The sequence below is a fragment of the Xiphias gladius genome, chromosome 12 (genome assembly GCF_016859285.1).
Source record: "Xiphias gladius isolate SHS-SW01 ecotype Sanya breed wild chromosome 12, ASM1685928v1, whole genome shotgun sequence".
Classification (NCBI taxonomy): Eukaryota; Metazoa; Chordata; class Actinopteri; order Istiophoriformes; family Xiphiidae; genus Xiphias; species Xiphias gladius.
Window position 1 is genome coordinate 1,550,793 of NC_053411.1, and position 22,409 is coordinate 1,573,201.

The 22,409-nt window shown below is 39.9% G+C and overlaps 1 protein-coding gene across 3 annotated transcripts in view; it reads right to left on the bottom strand.

Annotated features, from left to right (window-relative positions):
* Nucleotides 1-22,409, bottom strand: part of rtn3 (reticulon 3) — a 32,932-nt gene that overhangs the window by 2,577 nt on the left and 7,946 nt on the right. For 2 of the 3 annotated variants that reach the window (XM_040140897.1, XM_040140898.1), the window contains 4 exons: nt 7,017-7,224; nt 5,179-5,317; nt 886-955; nt 38-84 (listed from right to left, as the gene is read on the bottom strand). In XM_040140897.1, the coding sequence (XP_039996831.1) occupies nt 38-84; nt 886-955; nt 5,179-5,317; nt 7,017-7,224 (464 nt within the window). Of the gene's footprint in view, nt 1-37; nt 85-885; nt 956-5,178; nt 5,318-7,016; nt 7,225-14,340; nt 16,915-22,409 lie in introns of all 3 variants that reach the window. The other variant, XM_040140896.1, reaches the window with a different exon arrangement.

Consider the following 22,409-nt stretch of genomic DNA (forward strand, 5'->3'; position numbering starts at 1 on the left):
TATTTTGTCATGACCTGGGACAAAGGGTCACACTCACCTTGTTCTTCTCGTAGACTGGAGGCAAAGCAAAGAGCAGGATGTCAGCTGGAGAATACAGAGACAAAGACAGGTTAGAATATTTGATTGAACATTTAAGGGTAAATCCAGTTTCACATAAGGCAAAAAAAAAAAACAAAACACCTGTTACAGTACTGTCTGAGGTATATTTTTAATATTTTGCCCACTCCCATATAAAAATAAAATATTATAATCACCTCACAATACAGTGAAGCTCAAAGCAACATTAACACTAACAACAGTCTCAGAAGTGACCAGAGTTAATCAACACTAGGGATGTATGCAATGAGTCAACTAAATGATTAAATGTTGCTACCCTCGCTAGATGGCACCCGAAATACTAGTTGCTCAAACTAATTATTAATATTTTATTAATGTACAAAGCCGTTTAACTGTTGCATCTAAGATGTTACGCAGCCGGCCATCACTAGCTGGGGCTGCAATGCAGGCAGACAGAAGCCCCCCCTCTCCCCACGCTGGTGCCCGGATTTTGTAAACAAGCAAAGTGGAAAGTGGGACAGATGACATCTTGTAAACCAGCTTATTTGGCAATATTTTGATCTACAAAATGAAAAATAAGGTTGTATATGTAAGCTGTTACAGAAAAACATGGCATATAACCACTCGACTGGAGAAATGTACAACCACATTCAGCACAGACATGTGGACTTAACCTACAAGGAAAGGAGGTTGCTGGTGGTAGCTTTGCTAACGTTAGCCACACTAGGCGAACCAATATGACATGCAGTCAATGTGTAAAAACAGAAACATGCACTTTTTCTGCAGCACGATGAATCTGGCATATTTCTTGGTTCCCACGGTGCTTACCCAGGATGAGAATGGTGATTCCATTGAAGACAGCTCCTACGTAGGTCAAAAGCCACATGACCACAGCCAGCTGAGGAGAGAACAGCAAACAGAGAAGCACTCAGGGCAACTCAAAGAGGTGAAGCAATTCTAGGACAACATCCAACACTTCATACACACTGAGTTCATTAGTTTAACTGATACCTGAGAAATCATACTATAAATTCTCAGATCATGTGTTAAATAATAGTGGCCTACAAAAATTAACAAATGTCAGAAAAAGTGGCAGTGGCAAGAAAAAGTAAGTCTTCACTGAGTTACAATTATGAACAATCTATTTTCACTGATAATAGACATAAAGGTTTTGTTCTTGTCCATATTGAATACATCATTCAAACATTCACATTGTAGGTTGGAATAAATATGTGAACCCCTCGACCTCACCAAAGCTAACTGGAGTCAGGAGTTAACAAACCTGTAGTCCAGTTAATGAAACCAGACTGGAGGTGTGGGTTAGAGCTACTTTAATTTATAGAAAACACTCATTTTGAACACAAACATTTTGAGTTTGCTATTCACTGATTTGCATAAAGCTGGAAAGGATTACAGAGAAATCTCAAAGAGTTCAAATATTCATCAGTCCAAAGTCAGACAAACTGTCTATAAATGGAGACGATTTAGTTCTCTGGCTATTCTCCCTAGAAGTGTTTGTCAGCTAATATGACTCCAAAGGCACAAAGCGAATGTTCAATGAGGTGAAAAAGACGCCCAGAGTAACAGCTAAAGGCTTAAAGGAATCATTGGAGCTGGTTAACATCTTTGCTCCATTCACCATGATTTGCACATGGTCGACTCATGAATAAAGTGTCCATGGCGGGACACCACAGAGGAAGCTGCTGCTCTCCAAAAAAAAAAAAACAAAAAAAAAAAACATCACTGTGTGCCTGAAGTTTGCCAAAGAGCAGGTTGACACTCCACAACACTGCTAGGAAAATGTTTTGCGGACTGATAAAACTATGGCCGAACCATTTGTGAAGAACAAGCAGCTCTACGTATGGTGTAAATAGGGCGATGCATGCCAACATGAAAACATCATCCCAACAGTGAAAAATGTGGAGGGAGCATCATGATGGGCCTGGACAGCTTGCCATCATCAAGGGGAAATTGAATGATTGATTGATTGATTGATTGATTGATTGAATATCAAGGTGTCTTACAGGATAATGTTAGGGTGGCTACCAACCAGCTGAAGCCTGGTGATGCAGCAGGACAATGTCCCTAAACATGGAAATAAATCTCCTACATAGTGACTTCAAAGAAAGAAAATCCACTTTCTAGAGTGGCCCAGTCAGAGCCCAGACCTTAACCCAATATAGATGCTTGGTAGTAATAGAGTTTGGTGACACCATGTAAGTTCCTGCAAAGCTCTGGCCACCTTTAACCTGAGCACAGTTTTCATCAGTCAGGATAACTAAACAACTGTGTAGGTATGAAGAGACTTTAATAGGTAGGTTGGAACTTTTTCCAAGTAAACTTGACAACCTCTAACCAGAGGTTTTTCAGAACCTGACTATCACACATGACACACAAATCCATTAACAGCCAAACATACAACAACCTCTAGGCAATTGTAAGAGTACATTAAACAACAACAGCATTAATAATGAAAATAATGATGATGATGATGATGAAATTATTATTATTTTAAAGGGTGGAGATTGTCATCTCTGGAATGTTGATTTTTGGGCTAAAAGGTTAAGAGGCAGATTACAGAATGAGAGTGACCCTAGTAGCCCTAAAAGGGGAGAAGTGGGAAATAAATGGTTCCCAAAGCAACAGAAAAATAAGCACAGCTGACCTATCAGACAAATACATGGTTGCATTCCTCATTACATAGCTCTCTGAGGGCTTGTGTAAGACTAACCAAAGCCATCTCCCAGGGAAATTCAAGGTCTGGTGCTATCTGTTCACCTCATGCCAACATCTGATCTGGCCTTTGAAACTATGCGAGATCAACTCAACAACAGCTCTTAAGAGACTCCAAAGCCAACAACTACATCCGCAAATGGCTGGGTCTTCTTCTGTGCCTCTCCAATACAGCCTTGTCTGGAAGGAACACTCTCCATCTGTCACTGAAATCCATCAACTTGGGCTACAAACAGGAGAAGGTGAGGCTTGTATTTGAGCTGACAGACTTCCTTGATTCATGTTTGCAGAACACCATGGCCTAAGTCCTAACGGGACGCAAGTGGAAGGCTGAGCAAGCAGTCGACCGGGCTACCAACTGAATAAAACTTCAGGAAATTATCTTGTGGCTGCAGCCATGCAGGGATGAACTTGGGTGGGGAACAGTTCCCAAGATGTTGTCTAAAGCCACAAAGAAAGAGGGAAGAGCTGGTGATCTCCAAATCAGTCAAGATGGAAGACGAGAACTACAAAATTCAGAGCGGTGAGCAACAACAAGGAAACTGGACAACATGGGAAACTGTAATCAAAAGGGGTGCAATCTGGGCTAATGTGGAACATTACCTAAGCATGACTGAGCTTTCTCATCAGGTATGACACTCTTCCTAGTCCCGGAAACCTGCACCTTTGATATTGCTCAAAGAAAACCTGCTGCTCTGCAACACATTCCATCTGGTTGCAAGGTAGCACTGACCCAGAATCATTAAGGATGACGTCACAACTGGGTCCTAGGAAAGCTAGCAGAGGTCTTGGAGGCACGCAGACTGGAAGCAAACAAAGCCAGCCTTGTACCAGGGCAATAGCGATCCACTTCATCAAGCAAGGGGTTGTTACACAGAACAGCAGCCAGAAGGAGTGGTCACTCCTTTCCCCCGGATGTGAGTGTGACCTGAGAGCCGACCTTGACTGTCAGCTTAAGTTGCTAGAGGAGATCACCACAACCTCTCTATGGTCAGATGTCATCCTCTGGTCCAACTCTGTCAGGATAGTGATCACACGGAGCTGGCAACTGCATGCACAGAGTGGAGGGCAATCACCTAATCCTTTGGAAGTTGGCTTCATTGGAACATCCACTCAGCGCTTCCTGAAGTCCCTTGAATTACTGGCTCCAGGCTAAACACGGTGCTTAAAGACCTGGCAGAGGAAGGGAGCTTCTGGCTTTGGCTCAGGAGGAAGGAAAGGCGTGGATCCTAGGGTCAGCTACATTGAGCAGTGGGGAAATATCCATACTACTGCTCCAACACCTTGAGATGTTCCAGGATTAAAGCAGCAAAACATCAGTGCAGGGTGGCTCACGGCTGATGACCTGCAGCTGGCCTGATGGCAATGTTGGAGGTGCCTAGAAGTTAGAAATACCTGTGCTTCCATCATTTAATGTAATCCTGTTTGTCTTGCCTTGACTTTTAGGAGAGTTATTTGTAGAAGCCTTTAGCTTCCTTCCTCTCCTGCACAAGCTTTTGTTTACTTTAAATATATGTAGGTAAAAGTATATCTGTATATATGTCTTTTCGCTCATATGTTTATATTTTTTAGTGTGCAAACAAAATAAATAAAATAATAAAAATCCCTCATCTGATCTGTCTAACTCCGACTGCTGGAGCCTCATATTATCCTTAGCGCAGCTTCAGAATATATTTTTTCACAGAAAGAGGACTGAGGGTTTTGTCCCATACTCCCATACCCATTACAGTGGAGTAGCACTATGAAGGGATCTACCTCTTCATGGTCAGTAATGACAGGAGATATGATCATAATCAATAACTCTCCATGTACAAATTGCAAATGTGTACTGTATGAAACTCAACTTGAAAAAATCTCAACCTATCCTTTCATGATTTTCATGGTAAAATCAGTCAAATGCATCCCCTTCAAATTAAGCTATATACATTTTTGTGGAGGTTTAAAATTCCTGTTCAGCGAAGGAGATAAGGTTGACTTTTCATGATAGTCATTTTACATTTGCACTTTGATCGAAAAATGATTATTTGCTTATTACATCATAGCCCACACCCACTCTCACCTAGAAAGACCAAGCCACAAACTACTGGTGTAACAAATGGAATGAATGCTTAACCTTGCTCCCTTTTGGTTGATCTTGTAATCAGAGCTACTGGGGTTTCTTTTAACGATGCAATCTGACTATACCCTGAGCGACTCATTTTGCAGTCGATTAGTGCAGTAGTAACTCAACATGCAGGGCATGTTGAGTTACTACTGACCTAATCAAAATGCTGCTCCCAGGAGATGAGTCTTTATGAGCAGAGTGGGAATAGTTTTCCATTATAAGCAGAATAAATGGTCGCAACTCAGGATGACAGTGGACAGTGAGTGAAGGTTACAGCTGCTCACTTTTAGGGAGTCCACGAGGTCCTCGACCAGAAAGAGGCGGCTCATCTGCTTTAGGGCTCGGTTGATGTAGGTCAGACTGGCGTCCACGTGCTTGCGGAAAGTCTCTGGGGGGATGCTGACATCCTTATCTATCAGCATTCTGCGGAGAGGGAGGAAGAAGGGAAGGTGAGCACAAAATTGGGATAAGTGTTTGGGCTGAAAGTGCTGCAGGAAAACATACATAACCAGCCTGTGGTGAAAAGGATTCAAGGAGAAAACCACAAACAGGGGGCTTTCATTTCAATTCAGATGCTTAAATGTTCAAATAAGAAACATTCTTTTATACCACGTAGCACAAATGGATCATAATAATCTAAGGTGGGTTTATAGGGTTGTTGAACAAGACCAATGGCTCAATGATTACTTGGCCAAGAGATTTCTTGTTTTCAAAATTCACTTTCTGGCACATACTCTTGGGAGGTCAGACATGATGTTCTGAATGTCAAGTGGTTGTTGTTTTAAAATTGAACTGAATAAATGTTGTACTTTACAAGTTTGGAGAACACTTATTGTAAATTCTAAAAAGATCTGCTTGTTTCTGTTTCATATTACTGTCAATCAATTGTAAACCCTTTGGGAGAAGAAGCAATTTGAAGACATCACCTTGAGCTCTGGGAACTTAAGATGAGCATTTCCCACTATTTTATGACATTTATGAATAATGGGGGAAAGAAAAGCCAAAAAAAACAAAAACAAAAACAAAAACAAAAACAAAAACAAAAACGCAATCACATTGAATAATCGGGTCAATAGTTTTATTCCACTTAAATCCATGGGAGTATGATGCTGTTTTCACAGGAACAGATGATTTCATTTCTTTTCTGAATCAACTGGTTTAGAGGCTAAGATGAGCCAGAATGAGGATTTAGTGCTCTGCCTTTGAAGAGAAGATATGTTCTGAACTCTATGAAGCCTTCCCTGGGCTCTGGCTCTACCATAAAAGTTGTTCTATTAATAAAAGCAGAGGAGGCAGAGGTTACATCAGGTTACGCCATGCCTGATGTGTAACATTCTGAAACTTTGTAGTCATTACAGCTGCATCTAGTTTAATGGCTTATATGAGGTAGTGGTTTAAATCATGTGGCAGTAGAAGGCAGCAGCATGGCTCAGTGCACTGAAAAATTACTGTTTATCACAATCATTTACACTAATCAGCCACAATATTAAAACGGTTTTAATGTTGTGGCTGAATGTTGTGTACACACACACACACACACACACACACACACACACACACACACACACACAGAATTTTTGAAATTTTTCAAATTAATTAAGAAGGAAAAACTGAAATCTCACATCAACATAAGTATTCAAATCCTTTACTGAAACTTGAAATTTAGCTCAGGTGCCTCCCACTTCTCTGATTTTTAATAAATTTGCAAAAATTTCAAAAATCTTCACTTTGTCATTGTGGGATATTGAGTATAGATAGATGAGGCAATGATTTTAGCATAAAGCTGCAACATAACAAAATGTGAAAAAAGTGAAGGGGTCTGAATGCTTTCTGAAAGCATTGTAGATACGGTATCAGTATATGAAAGTGTTAAGGTTGTTTTTCCTGAGACTTCAAAAATTTTGCGAGTAACATACAATACACTGAGAATCTTTTCTGCTTGAAGGAGCTCATGGAGTTATTTGGTCATCTATGCTCTTTTCAGATATGACATAAAAATTGTGAAATAAACACTGAATAATTATCAAACCCAGGTCAATCAAACCTTCCAAACAACAAGTAAGAAAAGGTCAAATTCACGACAGTAGTATTGACATTGATTTTCTTTTCTGTTTGGTCTTACTTGAAGGGGTGTCCATCATTAGACTTCTGCACGGCCTGGACAACAGACTTGTAGATGCGGAAGGTGATGGTGACACAGAGCAGGGCCAGCAGCAGGTAGGAGACCACGCTGATGACGCTGAAGGCTGCCAGCGACAGCAGCAGCAGCATGGACAGACCAAACACCAAGCCCGACTTCTTGGGGTCTCGCCAGTGGATCAGATCCTTAACTGCAGAGGAGGAGGACAGAGAGGGTTAGACTGATGTTGGTTTACCCAGACTGGCCTACAATGAAACATCACGACAATCACCTTTTTTTTTTTTTTTTTTTTTTTTTAAATTTAAAAAAGGTAGAACTACAGCACGTCCATTACTTTGCCATGTAATTTGCTGTTAGGTGGAACATAGAGATTCTATCCCTAAAATAATTTGAAGCAGTTTGATGGATCATACACACCACTCTGTTACTGAGTGTTTGTTTTAAACAGAAATACTTTTCTAATTCACTAAATAATACTAGTTGCTTCTACTCTGCCATTATTTTGATCAGTATGAAGTTACACTTCCTGCAGATGTTTCAATTTAAAAGACTACAAAGAACAGGAGGGATTACGCCCAATAATTGCTGAAAGGCTTTTCATGTGAAACATCTATGCAGAAGCTGTTGAGATCCATTGAGAGTAGCTTAAAAGCTCTTGAAAAAACTGCATTGTAGAAGCAACTGGAATTAGTGCTGAATTAGTGTTGTAGAAAAGCAACACAATGGTGAGTTTATTTGGACAACTCCTAAACATGTAGCAAGTTTTGAATTTACAATAATGGAACACTTAAACAGGAACAAACCAGTAAGCAGAAAGGATTCTTAGTAAAATTAAGTAAAATAAACATAAAAAACATGGAAAATTAGAAATGAAATCAGTTCTGTATTATAAACCTGTTCCAAATAAAGGCCTGGTCATTTTGGTAGTGGCCTTCAAAACTTGAGGAAAAAAAAGTGTCAGCTATAACTTGGGGAAGAGAAGAACAAGAAGAAGAACAAGAAGAAAAAAAAAAAACAACGCCACCCTCCTACTCCGCAAAACTGGCCCAGTTAAACATGAATATGCATTGTAAATCTCCACTGGCATCTGCAGCCAAAAATAACAGAGGCATATAGCTGTAGATGCCCGTTTCATGTTTGCATACATGTCCTGTGAGGAGTCGTGCATGCAGAAGTAATAGCCTCTATACAAGGCAGTTATGTAATACTGGACTGCCAGTCCTTCCCTCTTCATAGGGGAGAAGGGGGGTATTTAAAAAAGCCTTGTGTAAAAGTGGTGGAGAAGCCACGTGGGCTGATGCCTTGGGGACAGTTCAGGCCTCAGTGCTCCAGCTAGTTTAATGGGAACACAAGTTATATAGGAAAAGCTAAAAGTATCTTTTGCAATACAAATCCAAAAGATTTCTGTTGTCTAAGGAAATTTAAAATCCCATTTTTGGCCAAGTGAGCCCTTGCCAGTCCTACTTTGACTTTAATCTAGATCTTTGGCCACATGGAATGCAGAGGGAATTTCAATTCTTTTAGATGTTTCTATGTTCATGACTGTGAGCTGGGATTTAAATCAGTGAGAAGTTGAACTTAGTACTGTGTCCGAGATGTCTAATGTACAGTATGTAAATGTGGGTGGACAGAACAGAACACAGAATATTTTGCAGACTTACAAATTTATGGCCCAGTTACACCATCATTTACAACAGCTACATTTTGGATTGAAATAAATTAATTTCAGTGGAACCAATGTAATCAACGGATTTGCTTGCTGGGAATGTAGATATATAATATAGATATGTATCATTACATTTAATGAGGTAGTGTACTTCAGTACAATTTATAAGGTACTTGTACTTTACTTGAGTATTTCCATTTCATGTGACTTTATACTTCCACTCCACTACATTTCAGAGGGAAATATTGTACTTTCTACTTCACTACATTTATTTGACAGCTTTCGTTACTAGTTTCTTTTAAGATGAAGATTTTACACGATGCTTTTAAAACACAACACATTGTTAAAGATTAAAAACAGTGGATTCCAACCAATTTGGCTTCTGACCTCTTACAAAAAGCAGTGTGTATGAGGGTCACATTTCAGATGTCTATGAGTTGTTAACAGTGCCATCAAATAGTGTTTTTTTAAACATCTCCCGTTTCATTTCAATAAATGCTAAAATGATCCAATATCTCACCTTTAAAGAAAATGTCCAAAAACTGAAAACAAATTTGTGCATCAGAACTTAGTTTTTTCTTCTTTCCTCTCCCATTAGACCCCGTCAGATTTATCTGGGGTCCCTGTATATAAAAAATGTATATAAAGTAGTTCAAACTAGCCCCACCTCAAGCAGCTACAACAGTAACATGCTGCTACACAGTGATGCTTCAGTATTAATCATCTAATGATGTCATATATAATAAGATATCCGCCAGAAGGACCAAACCAGTACTTTTACTTTAATACTTTAACTACCCTGTGCTGTTAATCCTTGTACTTTTATTTAAGTAGGATATTTCACACAGTAATGGCGTATTTTTACATTGCTGTATTGGTACTTTTACTTAAGTAAAGGATCTGAATACTTCTTCCACCACTGAGTAACATCCATTTTAGCTAGATGTCTACACTTTGTCTAATGAATTAGTTTCTTGTTCCAAAATAATTCCATAAGTAAATTCTTTAATTATGTCGTGGTTATGAAGTATTAGTCTTGCTAAGATTATCTAAGCATAAAAAATTGAACAGGGGCTAACGTTTAATGGTAATGTTAAACGAGTAGTAGAGTAGTAACGTCAGCAACGTTATACAGGTGGAATAATGACAGCAATGTTAAACAAGTGGAGTATCTGATAACAAATATGCTAGACTCCATGGAAATAACATTAAAACCTAACATTACATCCAAATTGTGATGCCTAGTGTTTGCTAAATCAATACAACTCAACCTTATCAGGTTAATTAAGAAGAGCCCCAAGCACGACATGTCGCCATATAAGCCAATTAAGGTTATCATACAAATGACCTATTTTGGATTCAAAATGGTGATTTTTTTTGCCAAAAGTTGAAAAGTTTGCACACCTGTGAACAACAGACCAGCTGAACCAACTTTCTTGACACTCACATCCAGTACATATGGCATTATTTCAAACACTCAAATATTAGCTGCCACTTATCTGTTATCGTCTAGTATAGCCCCATTGTAAACATGGGCAACTGTCACTCATCCGTAGCTCTTTCCCAGTACTACATACATGATCCAAAAACCTTATATGGTTGAATATGTGGGTGAATTGAAAAAATATTAACTGACAACCAGAATTTTTCAAACTATGATGAGACAATTAGATGGACTACCATACCAAACAAATCAAGTTAATTTCGTTACATTGATTACTACATAGATTTGAACTGACATTATATGAAAAGGTCTCTGAACACAACTATGAAAAATACCATTTTTATTTCTTTTCTCATGTTAAAGTGTTGCTGTATTTTTGCATTATATTTTATACCACTAAATGTCTGCAGTGGTCTGTTTCCTTTATAATTTGCTACTGAATGTTCATTTAGCAGTTACTTTTTATTAATAAGTTATAATTCTTATCATGCCAAGACCTCAACCTATTTACAGGAGTTTGAGAGAGAAGTAGCATTGCTGAGGCGCAGACAGAAACCAAGTGCACTCCATTGTTCTTGATTCTGTGTTATCCCCACAATGAGACTGTGTGTAATCCTCATAAAACCAGTACAATATAATTTTCATCTATCAACTCAATGAGCTGACAGCATTCAGGGAAAAGAAGATTTATAAATCTGTCTTAACTGATTTGAAAACATTAAACTGCACAGTAGTCGAGCTGGAAAAAAAGTTGACTTTCCAACAGCAACAATGAATGGGGTTTCCTCATCCCACACTAGAGGGCTGCGTGTTTCCTCCCACCCTGCTTTGCAGCCAGTACGCACAGGAAGGCACCCGGAGCTTGATGGCCCTCGTTAATTATCTCTCTCCCTGTCTCTTATTTCTCTTGCCCTTGCTCTACTCTCCTGAGGACCCAGTGGCTGCTGAGGCGCAGTGGCCTGCTTCCACTGTGTTGTGTGCTGCTCTTAAAGCTACACACACAACCACAGGCCTGAGAGGAAACAGGCAGCAGTGGACCCACAATTTAGGCCTTTTAAACTAGACCACAATTGAAGTAGGTACCAAGACGACAGGTTTTCATTTATAGTTGAATCGGTTTTCACCTGTTGATATCCCTGCCACAAAGCTAGATGCATGTGTTGAATATGATCAGGTTGCATCATGCTTTATATTACCCAAAGTAACTGTGTTTACATTCTTTCATTTAATTTTTAAGAGGGGCAGTTCTAGGTTCAGTGGAGATCGTGGGCTTAGCACTGGGTGTGGGGTCATGTTTAGTCGATATATAAATGAGTGATGATAATAATAATAATAATAATAAAAGTAATATTATTATTATTATTATTACTTAAAACACACTGTTAACTGTCAAAAAACAAACAAGCAAACAAAAAAAAAAACAAAAAAACAAAAACCACCAACAATGATGGGTAGTGGTGAGAGATTATGAGCTGTGAACTACTAACTATTCTGCTGGAGTAATTAGCTGTAAGATTATTTTAAGTAACAAGACAGTATGCCTGTTTAAACCTTGCTCTATTTTTCATTTGATCTCATTTCAAATCCTGAAAAAAAGTTACTGCTTTTGACGAAAAACAAGATAATAACCCCGACAAGCAAGACATTACAGGTCCATGTCAGACACCTTAATAGGGAGTCAAATACCAAGCACTGGCACAGGTTTAGTTTGATTCAAGTATTAACATGTGCCTTTCCTCCACTTTACCAATCTTCACACAGAGGATTAACACAAATTTTAACACAATGGACTGCCTGAGTTAAACTAATCTTTGAAGCCCTGAAAACAAGTACGGTGTTAGTCAGCCCACAAAGTAAAGAACTGTACTGAATTCACTGATAGATGTTTGTAGTGGATTTTTTAAAAGGGGTGCCTTTGATCAAAAACTGGTCAAGCAATGCAGTTAAAAATGTCAAGCATATCCAGCATGACAAGTGGCACACTGAAAAACTCACCTTGCCAAGTGTACCCTGCCTAATAATCTAGAGTTGTGGAGCAGCACTAAAATAGCGCAAGCTCATGGCTGGAGGGGGATGGGTCAACAACACATGCTACTCTAACAACACAACACAAAACAGAACTTCCTCTTCAACACTAAATTTTTAATATCCAATTTTGGAGAAGATTAAATTATGTGAATTTCTAACAAGCATCATAAAACAATGAACATAACTGCTTTAAAATGATGCTAAACTGAGTAATATTTCATGACATTTTATGTCGTTTCTGCACGCTTACACTTGGTTTCTGATTGTTAGAGCACCAGCACTCTGTTCTCTGGTTTGCCAACTCCAGGTGAAAGTATTCAACACAGACCTAGACGTACCACTGAATGTGTTAGGATTACTGTCTGCATACCAACCTCTGGGCCTGTGTGTGTGGAATGGAGATCATGTTTGCAGAAAAGGGAGGGTACTGGCCGCTGTAAATCCTGAAATATAAATTCCAGTTCTTTGGCCTTGCTCTGGTTAACTCTAATGAAGAGTATATGCAATAATTATCAAAGTAAGCTGTGATGCATGCGAACAGGTTAGTTTAAAGTAGCTCTCATATTTACAGTTTTTTAGAGGAAAGCTGTGCCTGGATGAAGAGAGGAGGATTGGACAATTGAAGACTGAAAGACCTGACAGCAAACCAATTTTAATAGATGGCATCATGCCTGAAACCTGAGTGCTCATTACTACACCAAAATAATTTGCAGTTAGGTGGTCTTTAGATAAGAATTCAATTTTGCATCACCTTGTTTTTTTTAATAACATGTCTTGTCATTATGTCATGGTTTTCACCGAGTGTACTGTGGGAAGTTGCATCAAGACAGAAAACTGACACTGGGGATTGACTGTACTGCATGATTTCCAAGGTTCTTGCAAGCCACACTTGGCCACCATATTTAAACCCCCCCTACCCACTCTCTATCCATGGACCTCTGCTGAGCTGTAAAGGACAGAGGGCAGGAGAGGGTCATAAACTCAATTGAGTGGGAATCACTAAACCATATGCTGCCTTAGTGTCCATATAGTGCACCTTTTAATGTCGTTTTAATGATAAAACACAGAAAATTGTATGCCAACACCAACATCTCTTTCATTTCATAAACTTACAGTCTAAGTGCCACATAACCAGTGACCCTGGTTCAATATCAGGCAACTACAGTTCTTTTTTAGAGCCTGACCAACAAATTGGTCGGTTGATATTATCAGCAGATGTTATATGGAAGCAAATATTTGACATAATAATTTGAATTATATGACCAACTGAATACATTTTTTTTTAAATTTAATCTTTACTGAATACTTAGTATTAAAATTAATTACCACTCAATTTATTGTACTGAAGTATTTGAGTTGACCACTTTTCTGAGTTTATGCGCACCAGGCAGGTGCACCAGGAAAGAAAAATAGCAGATTACGCGGGTCAGGAATGGGACCGAGCAATCAGGAAAACTCAACAGGAGTCAGTGATAGGATTAATCCACTGCTTGTGAACTTCTACCAACACACACTTACACAATGGCAACTTTTGAGGATGTTTTCAAAAATAGGCAGGATATCAACCTCTCTTGCGAGCTGTATTTTTTCCATTCTTTACACAACTACTTACTTCACTTTTCGTTTGTACCAAGCTAAGACTAGGCATGCCTTTTATAGGGACTATATATGAAAATGTTTATTATCCCCACTTGTACAATTCATCACGTCATTAGAAACACGCAAAGACAGTTCTCTGAAAGAGACCAGGGAGGCAGTGTGATTCAGCCGGTAAGAGGCTATGTCCACATGGATTAGAATATACAGGTAAAATCCCTTCTCAGTTTAGATGCATTGGACCTAGGTCATTCGAAGTATACTAAGGCCTTTATGCTCTCGTTGTATAAGTGCTTGCTGACCGGTGATAAGAAGTTGCGACTACGATCAAAGGACACGCTACACTTCATTGACCAAAAGAAGATGATGGCTGGAAAGAGGTCTATCTGCAACTGTCCAATGGCTTTTTTTTCTTGTTCAAAAAGCATATCACTACATGTATACAATATGTAAAAATTGAAAAACATTTTGAAAGGGTGCAGGGAGTTATAAGGTGCAAGTGAAAAAAGGGGTCCTGTTGAGGTGTCTGCATGATCTTAGAAAGCCTAATGGCCTAAAGGAAGGGGTGTTACCTGATAAGTGGGTTAGTATTGCTGTCAAGACATGCTCAGCAAGATGATAGGCTTCAGCTACCCATTCGTCAATGGCTTCCACCTCTTTGGAATACGTGCTGTCAAAAGCATGGTCACTTTGGGAACATGGAGGGTTAGGAACTGAGGTAAAGGAAGACTTCTGTATAGATGTAGCACTGGGGTTAGCTTTGTCCTGGTCAGGAACCTTCAACTGGAGAGACACCACTTCCTCCTCCTCCTCCTCCTCTTGACTGCTGCCCAGCTCTTTGAGAGCACTGATAGTAAGCTGTTCTTGTTCAAGATCCATCACCATTGTTGGAGGGGACTGGGAGGTAGACGAACCAGTTTTGTAGAAGTCTGTCTTGGAGGGAACACTTTGGTGTACGTTGTCGGGTTCTTCATCCTGCCTAGATTTCAGGCACTCTCGCATGAACTCCACAAAGCTATCCGTAGGCTCAGAAACGGACCTGTCAGGGTCAATGCTGTCTGGGTTACTTGTTGCGTCTGGTGCATGGTGACCTGCTTTGGTGTCCTCCTGGATCTTTGAGTCCATATTCAATGTTGGGGTGGACTTTCCATTTTCCATGATATCTAAAACAATGTCAGTGGTCATTTTCTTATTGAAATCTTGCTCACTGTTGCTGCTTAGTGTCTCACCATCATTCAGTGAAGTGAGGTCGTCCAGATTTTGAGTGTCCTGACTGTCATTTTGTGCAATACTTGTATTCAGTGTTTCCATGTGGATTTCAGAAGGATCGGAATGAAACTGCTTAGTGTTGTTTCGCCCTTTGTCATCAATGTCATCCAGGGGAGAGGATGCATCATAATCATAATCAAAGGACTGTATGTCAAAAATATCATCTTGCATAAAGCTAGTTTTAGAAAGAGAAGCTGTCTCCATTAAAGTCTCTCTTACAGCTGTGTTGCTCTTTTCATCCATTCTGGATTGGGTGTAGGGAGCTGGTTCCTTGGACGCAAGATCAGTCCTGCAAGGTTTGACCAGGATAGCTTGTGCTTCATCTGACCATTCGTCATCATTGTCTGGGAAGTCAACTTCTTCTTTTGTGACTATAGGAGGAGAGGGTTCATCTTTTACTTTATTGAAAGTGGTCTGTGAGTTTTCGCATTGTGTTTGGGAAAAGTCAGATACTGAGTCCTTTGAATCCGTTGGATTGGGTAGGGCATTGGGCTTGGATGTAGATTCCTGGTGGACTGTTTCTGGAAGAGATTTGAATATCCTGTGTTTGGGAGTGTATTCAACATCAGAGTCGACAGGCGAGGATGGAGGAGAGTAGCCTTCGATGAATTCAGTTTCTAAGGGGCGAGTCTTGGGGGGTTCATTTTTACTGTCCTCTAGCTCTGGTTCTGGGGTTTTTGGAGCCTCTCTGGCTGAGTCTGTTACAACCTGATAATCCTCATCTTCTTCTGCTTCAAGCTCCATTTCCATTTCCTCTTCACTGTAATTTGGCTCATCTGTCTCAATAACATTGATTGTTGGAACCTGCATTAGCTTCCTCTCATACTTCGGTGGAGGGGTCTCCTTTTCCTCAGAGGGAAGATCAGGAGTTGCGGATGCAGGGGTAGCAGTAGGATCATTCGAAAAAGCTGGGTCAGAGGATGCAAGGGGAAGAGATTCAGAAACAGTTATACCGTCCTCAATGACAGTGTCATCTGACTCTCCTGAGCTTTCTGCTTCACTTGCCTCTGGGGGCTCAAGATCTCCAGTCCAAGTTGTCTTCTTTTCAATCAAAACATTCTGTTCAGAATTCATGTCAGTTGGTGGGGAGACAGGAGGAGATGGCGAGCCAAAGCCTGCAGGAGGTGCAGGCTTTGAAAGCTCTGAATCGAGATTTGCTCCAGCTTGGATACCTGATTTTTCCTGCTCCCACATGTAAGCTGTTGGCAAAAAGCGAAGGTCAAACTCAGACTCGTCCTCAACACTTGGCTGCTTCTGTGAATCATTGAACTCATCCTTTCGTTCTGAAGTTTCATTAGGAGAATCCATGAAAGCATCAGGGAAACCAGCAAAGGCAGTGGGAACATCAGGTATAACTATATCAGTCTCCGTCTCCTCCTTTGATGTAACAGTGTCTGAAGTCAGGGTGCCTTTACTTAAATCTGCAGTATCAAAGTCTGGCACAGGAGGTAAATGAGCCTTCATCCACTCTTCTGTTTCCTCAAATTCATTCACTTGTCTTAAATCTCCAAGATCTTCAAAAGGGGATTCCGGTGACTCTTTATCAGCAGAACCTTTTTTCTGGAAAGCTGGCACAATTTTCTCTGTGGGAGATTTTTGAGTCTCAGTGGGAGATTTTTCATTGTGGCGGTCTCTGAAGTGAGAGAAACCTCCATCACTTCTAAAATCAGGTTCCTTCTTTTTGGCAGCAAGAGCTTCCAGTGCCTTTATTCGCTCCGAAACAGGAGATGTCTTTATCGGTGAAGCTGGTTGTCCATCTGGCGGCCCTGCTTCACTCCCATAATGACCAGGTGTGAATGAGCCAGGTTGAGAAGGAAAGCGAAGGGATGTTGCTATACCTTCGCAGGGCTTGTCGGAGCCCATAACGACTCTTTTGTCTGCATCACCATGCATGAAGAACGACAGCGAAGAGGAAAAAGGAGGGGAGATCATACAAATCTCAGACACTAAACTCCCATGCACTTTTATTATTCAGCGAGGCCTTAATGTTGCAGCCCAAGCATTCATGCATTGCATCATGAAAATGTAAGGTAGATTCATATAATGGAAGGGGTCTTCACTTCGCATGCTGCTTTTAACTGATCCCCAAAGTTAACATCAAGCAGCACTCAGTATTGCAACTTAAATTATTGGAATGATCAAATGAAGCAGCAAAAGAAATAAAATCTCACTGACTAGTTCTTTTAAATCACCATTTGTGGTTATGGTGACTGCACATCAATTGCAATCTGTAAAGCAAGTGTATACAAACTAGCTATACACTTGCATGCTTGAAAGCAGTTTCTTTTTGATAGTGATTATTTGATTACTTCATTGATAAACTCTTCAGTAACAATTACATTTGAAAAGGTTTTGATTTGGCAACCATTCTCTCTAAACATATGCAGCTAAAATATATATGTTGATAGTGTGTGATTGTATTTGATAGTGATTTTCCAAAATGTAGAATTGTAGAGTCAAGTCAACTCAACCATACAATTATCTGCTCTTAGTTTCATGTAATCTGAGCTTTGACTTGAGCCTCAGGTATTTTTTGGTCATCTGCTACAGAGACTGGCCCACTCTACCTGGACATTCCTGGACTTGGACATTCATAGATATTTTAAAGTAACACTTGATCAATAGCTCCCCTGCATTGACTTTTTGCTATATACAGACAGTTGATAAACTAAAAGAAAAGTTATTGATTCTACAAGTCCCTGGAACTCTACTGAAGGGATGGAACACCATTCTTTAAAAAGATATTCCCTCATTTGGTGTTTGGATGATGGCGGTGGAGAGCACTAACATGTTGGTCCAAAATCCCCCACACGTGTTCAATTGGGTTGAGATCTGGTGACTGCTGGGGCCATAGCATATGACTCACATCATTTTAATACTCATCAAACCACTGTGACCCCTCTTGCCCTACGTATGGGGCATTGTTCGTTCTGGAAGAGACCAAACCCATTAGGATATGAATGTTTCATCATAGGATAAAGGTGATAACTCAGAACAACTTTGTTTTTGGGACAAGTGGACCCAAACCATGCCAGTAAAATGCCCCCAACAGCATGACAGACACCGGATTCCCTCACTGTAGGCGTCAAGCATACAGGCCTGTACCGTTAATTTTGTACCGTGATTCGCCCACTTGTCGAGAATATGGTGAATGATGATTCATCAAACTATATCACTTTTTTCCACATTTCTGTAGACCAGTGCCTATGTTTTTTGCACCACTGAACTCTCAAATATGCATTCATCTTTTTGATGAGAGGTTTATGCAATGCAACCCTACTATAAAATCCCTCTCTATGTGATTATCAACGACTGTTCTTGCTGACACAGTCTGATCACATCCTCCACTGACAATCTCAGTCACCCAAAGAAGAGTTGCTCTTCTGTTTTTCCTTACATATCGCACTAATACACAAGCATCATGGTCATCAAATGTGCACTGTATACAACAATTTCCTACCCTATTTACCGATGTCTTTCCCATAGATCTAAATGCAGATGTCACTTTAGTCACTGTTCCTATTGAAACACTAGCCAGTTGAGCAGTCTTTGTGACTCAAGCTCCTGCCATCTGTGCCCCAACAATGAACCCTCTTTCAAAGTCACTTAGATTTTTCCTGTTACCATCTTGATACAAAATCAAAATAAACATACCACAGAGCATGATTGGATGTTAACTGCTTTATTGTACCATGCAGTGCACCTGTGTAGAATCATCTGCATTTATTATGTTTCTCCACTCATTTATTCAGGTTTTTCCTTTAATTTGTCAACTTTCTGTATAAATCCAGTATAAAAAATAATTCCTGTAAAGCTGTAAAGACAATTTCCTGAGCTTCACACACATTCAAAACAATTCTGTTCAATATATATGAAATGACCGCCATCTTGACAACACCATATCAATTTTCATAACACATCTTTGGAGGACAGATTGAGCAAACATCTCCCCAGTGCATCCCGTGCTCTTTAACATCAAGTATGAGAAACTGTCACTAACTCTCAGACACAATATATACGAACTAGAGTTCTGCTACCCAACCCATAGTGAGAGCCTGTTTTATTGAGTACATCTTGGTATAAAAATGTGTTTATTTTTCAAATTGTTAATTTTCAAATACTTTTAAAGAATTTTTAAAGACCTGCACACCAAGACACATCTAATCCAGAGTTTACTATTCATTTAAGATCAGGAAATTGTTCAGCCCAGTGAGTGGATAGTCAGTAAACATCAGCCAATACCTGCCAATCGCATCCCTGTGCCTAAAAGAATGCAATTTTGTTAAACCACTGATAGCTTGGCCTAAAAAATGCAAAATATAGAGGAAGATGATACCAACAATTCAAAGCTTTCTAGTTGTGCACATTTTTCTTTTCCAAACAACATAAAAACAAAAGATGAATCTCAAAAATCCAAGAGTTCTCCACAACTCAAGAGTTGCATTCATTGTTGTGGTCAGTTACTTGCTGCATGAATAGTGTTTGTTAACTGCCTATTATAACATCAAAATTATGTAATGTTTTGATACCAAATGGTGAAAAATATGCCAAGAGTTAGATAATACTGCTGTCCCTGTGCAGTTTATCAGGTCATTTAAGCACCACCATTTCCTCAGCCACACAGCTGAAGAGGCTTTTACACTATGATGGTAGCCCCCCCCGGGCCACATGGCCCCTGGCCATCCTGAAGGCTACAGAGTTCCAAAGATGATCTAAGCAACTGTTCCAACAATAACATTACCCCTTTCAGCACCAATGATTTTCCATGTCATTTTCAGCACACATCACACATCAAACAACAACCTCTACCTTCCAATGACTGAATTAACTAACTTTTAAGCAGCACAAAAAAAAAAATTTATTAGACTTTGGACTACTTTTATCTTTTTTTTTTTTCTTTTTTTTTTTTTCTTACTTCAGGTGAACCTTGCAATGTTAGAATGATCCCATGACCCCACCCCTTTCCTGCCCCTGTATAGACTCTTAGATAGCATGCTAGCGTTCCAGAATCAGAGGCGTGACGTGTAACACAACAGCGTCTGTCCTGCCCTTTTCCTTTTACACAGATGTCAATTTGGCTCTGTGACCACTTCCTCGTCCGGCTTAAAAGCGGAACAACAATGCCCCCCATTCCGTGTTCATACTTTTTATACAAAACGGCAAAGTATAATAAAGGTGAAACATGCCCACCTTGAACAGCCTGTATAAAATAGGGGCTACAGACTTTTCTACTGGTGCCCAACAGAACAGTCTACTTCACTTGGATAGCACTGCCTCCTCCCCTGCACCACAATACAATGCCTTGTTCAAACTAAGCCAAATGAATGGACTTTCCATCTTGCCAACAGTGTTGTAAGTCCTTTGGCTCTGTACTTGTCAACAAATTCCAAAAATGACTAGTGCTCTGAGAATACATCCATGGCTGTTAGAGCCAAGGCTACTTGATAAGAACCTAAATTACTTCCAATGGGACTAGAATTCAGTAGTGGCTTTTTGGTACATCACTAGTGTTGTACCAAAATCAAACAGCATCACTAGTGATATACCATCTACCAATTTAGGCCTATGTGGCCTTCCACATCCAATTTATTTAATCTGCTTTCTGCAGTAACTGGAGTTGTGCAGTTATGTATGTGGCATGGGTGTCAGAAAACATTAACATTTTACTGGCAGACACCTCCTTTAAATTGAGCCTGGGAGTTCATTTTTGACCTTGGGATCAGTGTGTGTGGCAAAAAGCTAGGTCTCATTACTAGCTTCAATGCATCTCATGGTCTAGATCAGTAAATGGTGGTGGTGGTGGGGATGGGGGGGGGGTCTTTCATGAAACACAGTCTTTGTTGTGCATCAGATGTGACGTTCCACAATGATGATCATCGTAGCTGATGAAAACAGTGACTTGTGCTTAAAAGCTCAGAAAAACCCATAAAGTATACTTTGGGTTGAGATTAATTCGTCATGAATGGTCTTCGCATTGTATGAATGTCTAATCACCATTGAACTAGTTTAGTTTGGTACACCTCTTCACAAAATGTAATACATTTGTTACCCAAATAGCTAAATCCCAGCAATTAAATGTGCTATATGTAGGTTTTTGCTATGCTACATAGCCAACTTCAGCCATTGTTGTATTTACAAAACACAAGAGATTAGAATATGCCCTCTGGGCAGTCCTACTTCATCCTCTCATGCTGGACTGAGGGCAGACTTGACGCTACAGTGACTCACTTTTCGAAAAGCAGTAGTACGAAACGAGACGTGCTGGGGCTAGCTGTTTAGCATGCCAACTTCAGTAGAAGAAAAGAAGTGATGGAAATAGAAGGAAAACAAGAATTAACAGCGGTATTGCTTGACACTATTGGAGACAGCTCTTTGCAAGTAAAGGAATTAAGTTTGATGCTGAACTCGCATAGCTTCTCCTAGACTGGTAAATAAAACAGCTGTTAATGCCAACGTTGGCTATGAAGCAATATCAAAAACTCTACTATAGCACCTTTAAGGCATTTTACATTGTAATCTCAAGCAATGATTTATTGGTAAAACTTTGTGAAACATAAGGCAAGTATGATATTTTTGCTGAGAAGCAGGTTAGCCAGCAAGAGTTCGAACTCCACAGGGTGCAGACATGTTATGTCATTACTCATTTGGAGTGAATAGGTTGGATGTTTGTGACCTAACTTTGTCATGGTAATTTGTGACTAAAATACTTTGTGGCTCATGTTATTATCTAAGGTCATCTATATCAACTCCAACATATAACTATTTGACAAACGCTACTTTCTTTGGCTACCATTTGTTCACACAAGTACAGCCTTTATCGCTGATAAAAACCACAGCTCAAAAAGAATCTGAAAATAAAGAAGCAAAACTGATCAAACAAAACTTAGTTTTTAATGCTTAAGCAAGGATGTGAGACATGCACAAAGCCTATAACGCTATAAGCAGATAGTGGGGTGGAGGGAGAGTGAACAGCCACAGGAAATGGCAGGCCCAGGCCACTGGGTGGTGGATGGTATCTCCAGTGCCACTCATCCTCTGGGGGCCCGGTTGCTACTGGGGTTGAGGGGGGGCTTGGATATTAGGGCAAGAGGAAGGTAGGATCACCCCCACGGGACACCAACCTGATCCATTATTAGGTTTCTGCTCTTGTGTGCACATTGTGAACTTGAACTCTTCTTTCTTAAAATAAGGTGGCAATCTTGGGATTATCCTGAACCTACAGTGAGTGCTGCTGACCTAAATAATGCTCATAAGCAGGTGGTAAAGACTGACATGGATTGGATTTCTAACAGCTGCAGAGGCAAAGTTTTACAGGTCTAATTCTTGGGGTCTGTAAAGGTTCTGGAGATCAGCAAGAACAAGCAGCTGTGAT